The 16,381-nt window shown below is 42.8% G+C and overlaps 1 protein-coding gene across 1 annotated transcript in view; it reads right to left on the bottom strand.

Annotated features, from left to right (window-relative positions):
- The window catches only part of LOC118803195 (NLR family CARD domain-containing protein 3-like), a 52,526-nt gene that overhangs the window by 8,928 nt on the left and 27,217 nt on the right, over positions 1-16,381 (bottom strand). Inside the window, exon 5 of the mRNA XM_036563726.1 lies at positions 15,993-16,019. Within this exon, the coding sequence (XP_036419619.1) occupies positions 15,993-16,019 (27 nt within the window). The remainder of the gene's footprint in view (positions 1-15,992; positions 16,020-16,381) is intronic.

Below are 16,381 nucleotides of genomic sequence, written 5' to 3'. Positions count from 1 at the left end.
TCAGCTAGACAGAAGAAAGCAAAGTGAGGTTAGATTGGAGGTTTGCATTTATTTTAGGAGCTGAAGGCTCCACTGTCCAGGAGTGAGACTGACAACCATCACCAAGGATCATGGTTCCTCCTGGTACTCTGCAAAGCCCCCTTGTATTGTGCACTGATTCAGGAAAGCCTATAAAATCATCCAAAAACTTTGTCTGATGATCACAAACAGCCTGCAGCTGTACAGGGTAGAGCGTCCTGTTTCTGTAACATCATGCACCAGTTTCTCCTAGAGCTTTAATTCAAACACGGCAGCCATCTATTCCGCCAAATACACATTGGAAATCTGCATGATTCCCCAGCCTCAAAAAACCTTGAGAAATTTACCTCATTTCATTGGCCACTGTGACAGAATGAGTTAGACACTCCCAGTTAAAATGGGAAGGCTTTCCTGTAAGAGTTGTGATCCAAAATCGACAGGCACAGGTCAGATCCAAAACAGACAAAAAATACAAAAACACGAACATAACACCAGGCAAACAGTCCAAAAGGGGTCAAGCAAAAAGACAAAGTCAAAATACAGGAAATCAGTCAGAACCAGGAATCACAACAAAGAAATGAAACGCTCAGTAGCTCTTGGAAAGAAGCAATACCTCACAATGAGTTGAACTAAAAGCCTGGACTTTATACTAACACCAACTAACCTAACAAGGGACAACAGGTAAAACAAACCAGTATTCGGGAGACAGAGAGCGGTGACTGGAGCACGATGGAGGGTCAGGAGTCATGTGATCCCCAGAGGGTTCTGGGAGATGGAGTCCACAGAGGCCTCTGAGCCAGAGGGATGCGTGACAGTACCCCCCAAACAGCCCGGGGTGGCCTCGGAGCAAGGCTGGCCAGGACGACCTCCAAGCTGATGACCGGTGATCTGAACGGGAGCAGACCCAGAGCTGCCGCGGCACTGGACAGACAGGGTCCGCCTACAACGGCCCCAAAGATGATCAGGGAGTGAACTGGGGGCACCTTTTCTGATCGTCCCCTGGTCGAGGAGCAGGTTTCTCTTAGGATGTTGACTATGTAAGTCAGCGATAAAACCAGGATCCAGAACCTCATGGGCGGAAACCCAACACTGCTCCTCTGGGCTGTATCTTGCCCTGTCCACAAGGTACTTGAGTTCTCCTCCATGTCTCCGGGAGTCCAGCAACCAACGGACAACATAAACGGGTGCTCCATCTATCTCCTCCTCCGGAGGTGGTGTGACGTCAGGTGTCCATTCGATTGGGGATGATATCCGGTATCAGGCTTATGGAGACCCCTACATGTTCAAGGAATACTGATTTGACTTGAGAGGTAAATTGAGGGCCTTCATCAGATAAAAAGAGTAAGGACATTAATCTGGCCTCTCTGCTTCTCCCCTCTCCGGCTGTCGATCGGCAAATGGTCAATTGTGGTGACATTTCCGTTTTTCTGAAAACATCCGATCCTCGGCTTCAGCGCAACGTCTCTTTTGGGGAGTTTGTCGTTGCTTTTGGAGTGTATAGGGATGTTTTGTGTCAGGCCTATCCTGACCGTAGGGAAGAGCTGGACCTGTATTTATCTATGATGGCGGACTTTAGCCAGCGTTATGGCGGCACGCTTTTTGATGACTATCACAAGGCTTTTTCGGCTAAAGCTGCCTCGTATATTCCGCTTTATAACTCCAGGCTGGACTGGTCCGTGACGGACACAGAACTGCTGCTTCGCCACTTTGTCGGCCACCACACGCTGGCCTGCGCCGTGTGTGGCTCTCATGGTCACTCTTCTGCCCTCTGCCCTAGGGCCTATGCAGCTGCGTCTGCGCCTGCTGTCTGTGGTGCTGAAACTGTAAGTGCTCCCCGCGATAGGCTGGGCCACCCCCTTATTGATTTTAATGGGAACGTTTTATGCAATAATTTTGTCCTTGTCACTTTTGTCCGGCTGGGTGGGGGAAGGCCCCTCCGTCAAAGAAATTTTGAGTGGCCATCCGTCCACTCCTGTTGACGTGCCTACTCTGTCCTCCTTTCTTTCTTCTCACCCTGACCGATGTTTTGTTATTTGTTCACGGGGCTCTCGCAGGGGTTTAGGGTTGGTGTCCTCTCTCCACTGTCCTCTTCCTACGTATCTCGGAACCTCCGGTCTGCGCTTGATGAACCTGGTGTGGTTTCTGCTCTCCTGGCCAGGGAACTTGAAAGGGGCTATTTGGTCGGTCCTTTTACATCCCCTCCTTTTGTTCCTTTTCGAGTCAATTCCCTTGGTGTTGTTACACGCAAGTATACTGGCAAGAAGCGGCTTATTTTTGATATGTCCTCTCCTCAGATCTGGTTGCTAGTGTTAACGAATGCATTCTTCTCGAGCCGTTGATGATGCTATCCAGTTTATTAAGGTTGCGGGTCGTGGCGCTCTGCTGGCTAAAACAGATATTACGGATGCCTTTAAAATATTACCTATTCACCCATCGGATTGGCCTCTCTTTGGCGTTAAGTGGGAGTCTAGGTTTTATTTTGCCGTCCGGGCTTACTTTCAGTTGCAGGAGTAGCCCTCTTATTTTTAATTGTCTTTCCGAGGCTTTGTGTTGGATCCTGTTGAACGTCTGTGACTTGCCTTTCGTCCTCCATCTCTTGGATGATTTTTTGCTTGTGGAATTTACGTCTTCTCGTCATTCCGCGCTAGATGTCCTCAAGGGCGCTTTTTGCAAATTGGGCGTACCTCTCTCTGCTGAAAAGACCGTTGGTCCTTCCACCAGTCTCAAATTTCTCGGCATCGTTTTGGATTCTGTTGAAATGTGTGCGTCTCTCCCCGCAGATAAGCTTGCTAGGATTAGATCGATTTTAGATGCTTTTCTCTCAGCTTCATCTGTTTCTAAGCTCTCTCTCTTCACGGTCATCTCAACTTTGCTATGTACGTCATTCCTCAGGGTCGTTCTTTTATTTCTCGCTTGCTCCTTCTCGCTCACTTCGTGGTTAATTTGCGTGATGTCGTTGCCCTTGACAATGGCTGCCGGTCTGATCTGCAGTTCTGGTCTCAGCTCCTCGAGCAATGGAATGGCATCTCCTTCTTTTACTCCAACGTGGTTGAGTCCTCGCATTCTCTTGCTTTGTTCACTGACGCCGCTCCCTCTGTTGGTTCTGGGGGGTACTTCCAAGGGCAATGGTTCGCAGAGAAATTGCCAGCCGAATTCTCTGAATTTGCCCTTGGATCTGCTTCCTCGGCACTGCATGAGATTTATCCCATTGTCGTCACTAGCATTCTGTGGGGTGAGGCTTGGTCACGGAAATGTATTAATATTTTTTGCAACAATGAAGCCGTGGTTGTCATCATTAACAAAGGAAAGTCGTCATGTAGCACAATCATGTCTTTACTTAGACGTTTAACATGGCAATCAGTCATTCATAACTTTATTGTGACAGCTGAACATATTCCTGGCCATTTTAATGCTGTAGCTGACGCACTCTCGATCTTGTTTACAGGAGTTCAGACAACTCTGCCCCTCGGCCAACATGGATTCAACACCTTGCCCTCCTTTCACCCTACTGATTTTCGACTAAATAACTATTATAACGCCTTGCTAGAATCAGCCAAATATTATATGTCAAAAGGCTTAGCCCCTTCCACTCTTAAAGCTTATAACTCCATGTGATCTTGGTTTGTTCTGTTCTGTCTTTCACTACAAATTCCAGTTTTTCCCATACTCGTGACAACAGTTTGCACATTCTTCGTTCATAATTATCAGACTCGCAATCTTAAAGTCGCAGAATTTTAGCAGGTATCCAATTCCATGCTAGATGTAATGACCCTGACTATCCTAGTTTATTCTTCAACCCAGCTATCCGCTTACTTCTTAAAGGTTTAAATAAATCTACACCGCAAGTTTCAGATAAATGTTTACCCATAACTCCTGAAATACTGCAGATGCTTATCTCTGCTCTATGTGAAGGTCTTTTTACATCTTTCATTAACACTTTACTTGAGGCTGTTTTTCTCATGGCTTTTTATGGTTTCCAGGGGAATTCACTTCTAACACTCAGTTATTCGATCCCACACGAGGTCTCACACTGTCTGATATACGCTTCTTGTCTCACTTCTTTACCATCTTCCTTAAACACTCAGACAGACTTCTCTGAAGCTGGTGTTTCTATTAAAATCTGTAGACTAAACACCTCCTTCTGTCCCTATTCCTCTATGACCCGTTATCTGAAACTCCGCCCACCTACTCTCAACTCACCTCTGTTTATATTTCCAAACGGCCTTCCTATGACTGCACAATGGTTCAGGGAACATCTAGCCTTTGTCACTACAAAATGTGGACTGTCCCCAACTCACTACATAGGCCATAGGAGCAGCTACAACCGCAGCTAAACTTGGTCTACCCATGAATTCAATCAAGCTGCTTGGGTCCTCGTCTGCCTATGAATCCTACACAAGACCAGATGCATAACTCATCATGGATGCTCAGTTGGCTCTCTCAAAATCTATCAAGGTATATTATATTTCTTGCAACTACTGGTAGCGGCTACTGACCTTTGCAATTGAATGAACATTGCATGATTTAAATAAAAATAAAAAAAAACCTTTGCTTAGCTCTCTAAGGAATACCTCTTTAATGTTATACATTTTGTTCCGCATTTATGAGCTCATCTGCCAAGCCATTGCATGCCTATATGAGCTCATTGCTGAGCAAACGCCATGCAATCTCAATACATGAATGGGCCATTATCATAACAAACACTTGCATATATGGACCAGTCACCTGAGCAAACACCACATGGGCTCATAACCTGAGCAAAATGCTATGCTTATTTTGGCTCGTAACCTGTGCAAAACACAGCAATTAATGTGAGGGCACGTCGCCCCAATGAAAGCTATGCATGTACGGGCCCGTCGCCCAAGCAAAACACTATGCATGTGAGGGCGCGTCGCCCTAACGAACGCTATGCATGTGAGGGCACATGAATGCTTTACATGTGTGGGCTCGTTGCCCAGCGAACATAGTGCATGTGTGGGCTTGTCACCCAACGAACATAGTGCATGTGTGGGCCCGATGCCCAGGGAACATACTGCATGTGTGGGCCCGATGCCCAGGGAACATACTGCATGTGTGGGCCCGTCGCCCAGCGAACATAGTGCATGTGTGGGCTCATCGTCCACCAAATGTAGTGCATGTGTGGGCCCGTCACCCAAGCAAACATAGTGCATGTGTGGGCTCGTCACCCAACCAAACATGATGCATGTATAGCAGCCCTTGTATCTAATGTTTACATAATAAATACTGCAGTACTCCTTACATAACGTAAGAATGAATTTGTTGCTCTCTGCAAACAATTTGCAGCGTCGAGGCCTTGGCCTCTAAAACTTGAGTTTTCTTTTAACCTGATGAAAACTTTAAGCTTAAAGCCGCCTTATGTACTCCAGGTGACATATGCATTAGAACAACTAAGTTCTGTCGCTTATTACACCACCACAATGGTATTTAGAATGATGAGCCCATTCACTTATCACTCCATCTTAGCATATGCAATAATTAAAAGCACTTAGTACACTTAATCAGTAATTTAATTGCACTTGTTACTAATACCCTACAATCTGTACTTTTATTGGATATATACTGATGCATCTTGCTAATAATATCTCTTATGTTTCTTTTCAGACTAGTCAATCCAAGTAAAGCCTTTCCCGGTGGGTATTCATTATCTCTTACAATCTTTTGGGGTATGCTTCGCCCCATGCCATCCCTGTACGGCAGGATCTGCGAAGCTCTACACGTCAAAGTACCTGGGCTGATGACGGGGCCCGCGCCAAGGACTTAACTTACAAAATTTTGTTATCTATGGAATTGTTAAATACTATTAGATTAAACTATTTTCCTTGCTACACTTTCGTCTCTGGAGTCGTTCTGCTAGAAGTGGAAGGTCTGATGAATCCCTGGTCTAGGGCCTCTTGAATGTACTTGTCCATGGCACATTCTCTTTGAGTTACACCTTCAAGCCTGTTGTTTTAGGTAATTGATGCACTGAGGATTTGCGTTTTTTCAATTTATAATTAGTTATTTCTTATGGATGGACTGAATAAAACATTGTTATTGTTTTAAATTTAAAAGGTTTTGTGTAAGAGTTTAAGAATGTGTGACTTAATTTGTTATTGAAGGAGAATGCAAACATGCAGTCCAGATCATTTTCCTCTTTAGCTGAAAAACAAAGTGATTAAACAATGGTTAAAGGTAAAAAAAAAAAAAAACTAAATGATTTTGGTGTTAAATAAATGTTGTGACTTTTTTTATGAGTTTGCTCACCAAAGTTGAAAATGAAATGTGTGCATTACTTGTAAAATGAAAATGCTGTTTAAACAATGCTATTACTTTTTTTAAATTAAATGTTCTCCTGACCAGTGTTTTGCTCTGATTATAATGACAACATTCAAAGGAAGAAACTGTTTTTTTTTAATATATATTATTTGAATATCTATATAAAAAAATTCTCAACATGAAGTGATTTTATCGCATTCAGTGGTATCCTGCTTTATCATTAGGTCTACATTCTAAAAATGTTTGGTAATTGCATCATGGGTCTCAATTGCCACCAGTTCAGTTTGACCAGAATTGTCCTACTCATCCGACCATAATACATCTATATTAAACCCAACTGTGCTTCTGTATAAAACCCATTCTGTCCATTGTAAGTCCACACTGTACCTATCTTACACCCATTATGTACCCATTTGGGGTGCCACTCAAAGGGGCCTAATGGAAACTGCGGACAATATGAGATAGGTCCCAAATGGGCTACTGTTTGTAATGCATATAAGGAGCCCTGGTATCCTTAGCCTTCCCAAAAAGTTCCCAGTCTGTGCCCAAATAAAACCCACTTGACCTCCAAATGAGAGGCCCATAAAAACACTCAACATACAGTACCTTGTATGCTCATACACTGTACCCATTTATACCCATCTTTAACCCGGGGCCCACGTGGAGATGAAGGGCAACATGAGTTGGATAAAAAAATGGGTAATGTTGATGGGGACTATCATTTAGCCCTCCATAAACACACCTGGGGCCCACATAGATACGTTGGATGGGTAGTAAGCCCTATTTCACAAGACTAGATTGCACTGCTGGGCTGGTTAACTCTAGATCACACCGCTAGGCAAGTTAGCCCTAGATCATATTGCTAGGCTGGTTAGCTCTAGCTCACACTGCTAGGCAAGGTAGCTCTAGACCACCCTGCTAGGCTGGTTAGCCCTATATCATGCTGCTAGGATAGCTGGCTCTAGATCACACTGCTATTGTAGTTAGGTCTAGATCACACTGCTAGTGTATTTAGCTTTAGACCAGACTGCTAGGCTAGTTTGCCCTTGATCACACTGCTAGGCTAATGAGCTCCACATCAGACTGCTAGCCTAGTTATCTGTAGACCATACTGCTAGGTTAGTTAGCTCTAGATTAAAATGCTAGCCAAGTTAACATTAGATCAAACTGCTAGGCTAGTTAGTCCCACATCACACTGATGCATAGTTAGCTCTAAATCACACTGATAGCTTAATTAACACTACATCACACTGCTGGGCTATTTAGCACTAGACCTCACTGGTAGCCTACTTAGTCTTACATCACACTGCTAATCTAATTAGTTCTATATCATGGTGCAAGGATAGTTAATCCTACGTGACATTGCTAGCCTTGGCTCTAGACCACACTGGTAGTTTAGTGAATTCTAGATCAAACTTCTAGGCTAATTAGCTCTACATCACACTGCTAAGTTAGTTAGCTCTAGACCACTGTTACGTCCATAGGACGTATGTTTTGTTTTGCTTGCTTCTCTTTCTTTCTCTCTTTCTCTCTCATACTCTCGCTTATTAGGAACCCGCCCACTCGTGCGTGTGATTGGCTGGAGTCCCGTAATGATGCTTGCATCTGATTGGCTGGATGAAATTGAATAGAGTATTTCTTCGACGGCTGCGCTGCATGTCATCGAGGCTTTCCTCCATGGCGGCTTGGGGCGATTGTTGTACATCTGAACCACAGCTCAGCTTGTTTGTTTTATGGCTTGTCTGTCCTCATGTAAAATGAAATAGCTTAGCTTAATCTCTTGTTCTTTACCCAGTTATCTCTACTGTTAAACAGTAAGCTCATGATCTTACCCTGTAAATGTTCACTCTTATGCCAACCAGGTTGTAGGAGTGGGTGTCATTTCTTCTTGACTTTGTTTTCTCCTGTTTTGGTATAGATAGGGAGTTAGGGAAGACTGACTGTGTTTTTTGTTTCTTGTTTTTGTTTCCCTTAGGTAAGTTAGTTTTCGGAACTCTCTAGGCTAGGCTGGTTTTTGTTTATTGTTTTGGCGTATGCCCACTCTGATATTCTCTTGTGTCCTGTACACAAAAGAGCAGCAAAAAAAGAAAATAACATGACTTGATCTGTTTAAACATCATCTGGCTCTCTTTGGTCCTTTTTTTGTTATGATCATCACAAACCCCTACACAGGTCGTAACAACCACACTGCTAGCCTAGTTAGCAAGTACACAGCTAGAATAGTTAGTCCTAGATCATACTGCTCACAATGTTAGCCCAGCAGATGCTAGATCACACTACTAGCTTAGTTAGCCCTACACAATACTGCTAGCCTCTAACACTAGACCACACTGCTAGGCTAGTTACTTCTAGATCACATTTATTATGTGTCATTGCATGAGCACTTGATGATGGCTAGAGCATGTAAGTTGAATTTTTTGTCAAACATGTTCACAGCACCAACACCCCTAAGGGTTGGCTTCTGATTCCCCCAAACAGCTGTCTCTGCACAAATGAATATTACACTTTAAGTATTAATAATGTATTTTATTATTTTATTCAGTTGCTTCCATAACTGCCTTACTCACAATTCCACCTGTCTCATTAACTTTTTCTCTTCTTTGTGGTAGTTAATTACCATGACTAATTACTATAGATATTCATAAATCCTAATCAGACAACTCCCATTTATTCCCTCTGACACATCCTCCTGTTTATTCCTTCCTTAAGTTGGTATAGTAAAGCAAGACTCTGCTTGAATGTGCAGAGTACTACATTTTATTAGATGCTGAAAGACATTTTGTTTTACAGAGTGTAAACCCCATTCAGCAAACACAAGAGGTCATCATCTGATATCTAATCGACCATCTGGGAGAAGATGGAAATGCCTTGATCAATGGCTTTGAAGGTAGTACAATAAGTAGTTTTCAGGAATTTTAATAGTGTTCAAGATCACAAACATGGTAAGGAAAAGCATAGCAAGTGAGCAGTGAGGGATCCCTCTTTCTGTGTCTGAGTCTTGTAGGTGTCTGTCTTGTAACAGGCAGATTGAAAGTGAGCTCTAACTAGTTATCTTTACAATTTTTGCAGGATACCACAGATGCACTTGTTAATGAACAAGAGTGGTTGCCAGAGGAGACGAAGATTTACCTGCTGTGGAACCAAGTGGGGTCAGTCAGTAAAGTCCTCCTGGAGTAAAAGGTAAATACACACACACACACACACACACTTTTTCTATACTACCTAACCTCTCTGGTCATGGGGGGGTGCTGGAGCTCATCCCAGCTGTCACTGGGTGTAAGGCAGGATACACCCTGGACAGGTCGGCAACATTGTAACATTTTGAATATAGATAGTCCAATGAATTCAATGTAGTTAAAAATGTTTAGTAAATGTAGCACAATTATATTGTTAAATAAAAAAGTTCTTGATGAATCTGAAGTCCTTTTTTGGTTATCCAAGATGCTGCTTTGGCGTTTCATTTGTTTGACCTCTTTATCCCTCTTTTGGTTATCCACCTGCCCCGAGAGGTATGATTGGGATACAGAGGTTTTTAGAAGGTTCCATTTTTGAGGGAGCATTCATAATATCGTTACTCACTGGCATGAGCCATGAGTTCTGCATTTTGGCCACTGAAAGCGGTTGGAATGCAAGGACGCTAATGGCTGCCTTCCAGTGAAAAGATGAGCTGACCACCCCAGAGACTCCCACTTCTCTCAAGACATTGATAGAGCAGGCCTTGAAGCTGGATAACCGAATACGAGAGCATTTCAGAAAATGGGGTCACCGTGCCCTTCTGGTATGGGATCCCACCTCCAAGGACCCCAGGGCCTCAATCTCTCTTCGCCATCAAATGGTGTTGATAAAGGACCTGAGGATGAACACTGTACAGAGCTGACAAAATGTGAAGACATGTATCACATTGATGACTGAACCTCTTCCTCAACTATCTCACTCTCACCCCATGTGGGTGTTTCTGAGAAGATGGAGGAACAGGACTAAGCTACGTCTCTCTTTTGCACACCAGCTTGCCCTCCACAACCTTGTCCACCAACTGATAGCGTTTTAAGATCACTCCCCTAGCAACAAGCCCAGCAGTCCTCACTTGTCAACAATGGAAAAAACTGATACAGGATCCCTGCGACCGAAGTGGCCAAACTCAAATTCATATGCAGTATGAGCTGGGATCCAACCCGTCCAGAATCTCTGTTGTGACTTGTAGCACAAAAGCAAGGCCACCCCGAAAAAAAATATGTCTTATCCAATCTGCAACAGATTGCCCGTCAACCTTTATCAGCTCAGGAGATCTCTTGTATGCAAATCTTTTTTTTATTATTAATGATTTTGTCGGAATATACAACCTTGATTTTATGTTTTTAAAAGAAACTTGGTTAGACTATGGAAACAGTGCAAGTGTTCTTATTTAAACGGCTCCTACTAACTCTCTGTTCCAACATTCTAGAATGAACAGGAGGGACGGGTCTAGTAGCTGTTATTTTTAAAGGTATTTTCAAATGCAAATAGATAACAGTTGGCGACTTCTCTTTATTTGAATATCTTTTTACCTTACTTAAAGGGCTGCCACAAGTACTTTTGTTAACCTGCTACAGACCCCCAAAATACTGTACTGATTTTATCAATGACTTCTCTGCGCAGACGATACGCAATTATACATATCAGCCAAGCCTGATGACAAATACAGGTTAAAGAAAATAGAAGATTGTGTAAAAGATGTGAAAGGTTGGATGTTGCGTAACTTCCTCCTTCTAAACAGTAACAAAACAGAGGTTCTCCTTCTGGGTCCAAAAGTGGCAAGAAATAAATTATCAGATTTAACTTTAAATCTTGCTGACTTTCCAGTTATACCTGGTTCAGCAGCAAAAAATCTTGGTGTAATACTAAATCCAGATTTATCATTCGATCAACACATAGGCAGTATGACTAGGTCAGCTTTTTTACATCTTCGCAATATCGCCAGAATAAGAAATGCCTTATACAGACAATAGTCTAGCCTTGAAGTAATAAAGGCATGTACTAATGTTTCTGCGTCATGCCTTTATTACTTCAAGGCTAGACTATTGTAACGCACTATTATCAGGATGCACCAGCAGGAATTTAAGTAAACTTCAACTAGTTCAAAATGCTGCAGCCAGGGTTCTCACTAAAACTAGAAAATTTGATCATATCAGTCCAGTTCTATCATCACTTCATTGGCTGCCTGTTAAATTCCGTATTGATTACAAAATTCTTTTATTGACGTATAAAGCCCTACATGGACTCGCTCCTGAGTACCTTCAAGACGTCATTTCCCATTACGAGCCACCACGATTGCTCAGATCACAGAGTGCTGGCTTTTTAATAGTTCCCAGAATTCAGAAGGCTTCATCTGGGGGAAGAGCCTTTTCTTATAAAGCCCCCAAACTGAATGATCTTCCAGAAAATGTTTGGGACTCAGACTCAGTCGCAATCTTCAAATCTAGGCTGAAAACTCACTTATTTAGTTTAGCTTTTGGTAGTTAATGTTTCCCCTTGGATAAAGGCAGCAGAACCAGGGGTCCATGGAAGCAGGGAATTATAGTAAACTGAGACGCTGCTGCTGTCATCCCGCCACTCGCACGCGATCACTCAGGTTTGTGGACGGTGGAGCGGAGGGATGCCAAATTGTCTCAGGGTGCTCCCGTATCTGTGTGCCCTTTTGGTTCTCTCCTTTTAGTTAAGCTGTTGTAGTCAGATCTGCCGGAGTCATTAGCCACACTCCGTTGTGTTTTACATATTATTATACATACACCCATACAGAACTAAACTAACTCCATTTCCCTACCTTTCTTCCGAGAAAACGACTGCCCACCTGTCCGGCCGGACACTGCTGGATGATTGTCTGTAGAGCTCTCCGGCTACCCGCTTCAGACCAGTTGCCCACACCCCAGTCACCGCCACCTGCCTTGGACTGGCTGCCCACTCTACACTGAAGTGGACTCCTAACTATTACTACTACTACTATTAATATTAGTAGTATAATAATTTTGTAGGTAGTTTGACCAGAGGAGGATGGGTCCCCCCTTGTGAGCCTTGGTTCCTCCCAAGGTTTCTTCCTCAGCTTTGAGGGAGTTTTTCCTTGCCACTGTCACCACTGGCTTGCTCACCTGGAGGATTAACATTTCATGTTGAAACTTTGTCCTAAATGGATTTCTGTGAAGCTGCTTTGTGACAACATCAGTTGTAAAAAGCGCTATACAAATAAATTTGACTTGACTTGACCTGTTTGCCATCTCCATAGATTACAGCAGTAATTTAATAACTGGTGATTTTAACTTACACTATAGGAAATCCAAAGGACAGTATTGCAAAAGAATTTCTAACTCCGTTAGACACTTTTGGGTTCTCACAACATGTAAAAAAGCCCACATACAATAGGGGTGACATACTTAACCTGATTATTAGCAAGAATATGAATATTAACTCTGTCCCTTATGGATCTGGCTGTATCGGATCATTTCTGTACTCTGTTTTATATTCAGATCTTCTCTGTGGTGTAAAGACAACCTGTCTATATCAAAAAGAGACACTTAAATGACAGCACTAAAGAAAAATTTACTAAGGCTATGAACTCAATTCCAAACTTAAAACCAATGCCTGTAAGTACTATCCTAGAAAACTTTAACACCAGGAACAAAATGTCACTGATCTGTTGGCACCTAAAAGCTAAGAAAACCTCTGACAAACAGAATTTTTTATAGATAGGTGCAGAAGCAGTAAAGTACCTCAGTCTGTGAACAATCCACATCATCTTCATATACCAAACACAACACATACCAATGCACACTCAAAAAAGAAAAAACACCACACTCTCTACACATACACAACACACTCCACACACATCATACACATTATACACCAAACATACCTCACATTCACCATAGTTCATACACAGACAGCATCTCAACTGGGATACCATTGCAACCACAAAACAACACCCTACAAACCACTTGGGATATCCTAGCAACCACCTGGCAACATCTGAGCAAGTTTAAGCTGCGCCATCACTCTGCAATTTCCTTAGGAAATGCACTTTTCTAGTATAAATGATGTAAAATGGCAGTACTCTGCTTTTTCAAGTTTTGCTTACTTACATATTAGTTAATTTAACTTGAATGCTCTTCATGTAATGCTTTGACAACAGCTAAAACAATTCCATTATATTAAATGGTTTGTGCCCTGCGATGGACTGGCGACCTGTCCAGGGTGTATCCTGCCTTCCGCCCAATGACAGCTGGGATAGGCTCCAGCACCCCCCGTGACCCTGAGGGAGAAGCGGCTTAGAAGATGTGTGTGTGTGTGTGTAAATGGTTTGTTTCATATTGTAACAGATAAATGACCTGAATAAAACTAAAATTTCCATTTTTAAATACTCTAATAGCTTAATGCACATTTGCTGTTTTGTTAGCATTTTTGGCAGTAGGCTGGACTTGTAAACTGGAACACAAAACATTGTCTTGGTGAGAATAAAAAAAACATGTAGAATGCAGCCAAACTTCACATTTAACATAAGAATATCCCTTGACACTAAAATAATATTTTGAATCATATTCATAAATAAAAAATCCAAGTTTTTAAACAGAATACATCAAAATTGCTAAGAATGCTGCAACCCAATTTGAGGTGAAAGACTATTCAGTGTCATGCATCCCTCCAGCAGGGACTCCAATTCCCATTTGGCAGACACTTTTTTTCCAGAGCAAAATTACAATAAGATCATTCTACACAGGTAGGCGAAGGTAGTGTTAGGAGTCTTGCCCAAGGATTCTAATTGGAATAGTGTAGGGTGCCCAGGCAGGAATTGAACCCCAGTCTACAGCATACAAGGCAGAGGTGTTATCCACTACACTATACCAACCCATAACCCTTTGGGTGATCATGTGACTTTGTTTCCTCAAAACACAATCTGTCCAAGATCAGCCTCATCTGAATACTGATTATTTTCTACTGTTATGTAATCTGTTTAGTTAGCTTTATAAGCCTGGGCTTTAGCTTAGACACTTGGCAAAGTACTGCTGTTGTTACCAGAGCTTTCCTGTTTTCCGGTGTTTCATTGTGCATTCCAGTTTGTTTTTCTTGATTATTGACCTTTTGTCTGTTTGTTATGATTCTGCCTTTCTGCTGTATCACTTTGACTTTGTTATGATGGTGTTTTCTTGGTTTTGGATTGTTTTGGATCTGACCTTGGCCTGTTTTTTGACAATGACTTTGGAACTGCCTCAGACTACAATTCCCAGAACCCCTCGCTGCCTCACATGACCCAGGACTCCATCAGACCAACCTATCAGCACTCAGCTTCTCCAAACTATTGATCACACACACACCTATTCCTTATTTCATGGGTGTGTTAGTTTAGTATATAAGTCCAGCCTTTAGTATAGTTCATTGCAAAGTATCATCTCAGCTTGAGCAAACTCAGCATTCTCTCCTTGCTTGTTTATCGATTTCCATGTATGATGTGTTTTTCTGTTCTGACTTTGATTTTTGTCTTTCCCTTTTGTCTTGTTCTGGATCTGGTTTTTGACTTTTTGCTCTGGCTTTTCAACTGTGATTTTGAATCATCCCATTGTTATTAAAGATCTTAATTACAGCCTCATCTGCAAGCATCTGTTTCTATCTGCCACCGTTACAAGGAACAACAAGCCCAACTAGCAACCGTAGTCTCTAGTGTAATGGAGTTAAAGCCCAACTCCAGGGTCTGAGTTTAGCTAACAGTCCTGCTAGCCCTTCCACCTCTGTAGATACAGCTGGTGTTCCATTCCCCTTAAGTAAACAATATAAGTTCGATGGAAACCCTGAGAAATGTTTTACATTTGTGCATACCTGGTCCTATGGCCCCAAGCTAACAAAGTGCATGAAAGGGCCCATGGCCCAAGCCAATGGAATGCATAAATGGGTCTGTGGCCCAAGCCAAAAGAATGTGTATATGGACCCACGGCCCTAAACTAATGAAGAGCACGCATGGGCCCATGGCCCTGCACTAACAGAGTGCATGTATGGGCCCATAGCTTGAGCTAATGGAGCAAATGAATTGGCCTGTGGCCCTACACTAACAAGGAGAATGTATGCACTAACAAAGTGCATGTATGGGCCCATGGCCCTGCACTAACAGAGTGCATGTATGGGCCCATAGCTTGAGCTAATGGAGCAAATGAATTGGCCTGTGGCCCTACACTAACAAGGAGCATGTATGCACTAACAGAGTGCATGTATGGGCCCATGGCCCTGCACTAACAGAGGGCATATACAGGCCCATGGCCCTGCACTAACGGAGGGCATGTACGGGCCCGTGGCCCAAACTAATGGAGTGCATGTATGGTCCCATGGCCCTAAACTAATGCAGTGCATCCATGGCCCATGGCTCTGCACTATCAGAGTGCATGTATGGGCCCATGGTCCAAGCCAGTGGAGATCATTTATGGGCCCATGGCCCTACACTAATGGAGTGCATGTATAGGCCCATGGCCCAAAACTAATAGATTGCATGTATGGGCCCATGGCCCTAAACTAATAGAGTGCTTGTAATGGCCCACAGCCCCAAGCTAATGAGTGAATGGAGTGGGCCCATGGCCCCAAGCTAATGGAGAGAATGCAATGGGCCCACAGCCCCAACTAATGAGTGAATGCAATGGGCCCATGGCCACTAGTCAATAGAGTGAATTGGAGGTAGTCTCTGCTCCTGCCATTTTGATCCAGCAGGATCTGCAAGGCTCTCGGTACTCCAACACCTGGACCAAGGATGTGGTATATGCTAAAGATGCTTTGATTTCTACTTACTTTTCTTCACTCCTGTCTCATGAGTCTTCCTGGCAGAACTGTGCAATCAGTGTGCTAATTAACCGTGAACTGGTAGTAGATCACTATTGTTATTCTGGTTATAGAGTTGTAAGTAGTTAACACAACTTTGAACCAACATTAACTTGGCTCCAGCTAATTTGATTGCTTATATAGCTAACTACAGTCTGACTTGTCAATGAGCTGCTACTGCAGCTAAGCAAAATGTAACAAGTGATTCAAATAAAAAACAAATTAATGGGGTTTTCTTTTCACCAGAATCATCTCTTAATTGCCC

This window comes from Colossoma macropomum, unplaced genomic scaffold (genome assembly GCF_904425465.1).
Source record: "Colossoma macropomum unplaced genomic scaffold, Colossoma_macropomum, whole genome shotgun sequence".
NCBI classification, from domain to species: Eukaryota; Metazoa; Chordata; class Actinopteri; order Characiformes; family Serrasalmidae; genus Colossoma; species Colossoma macropomum.
This window is presented reverse-complemented; position numbering and strand designations above follow the sequence as displayed.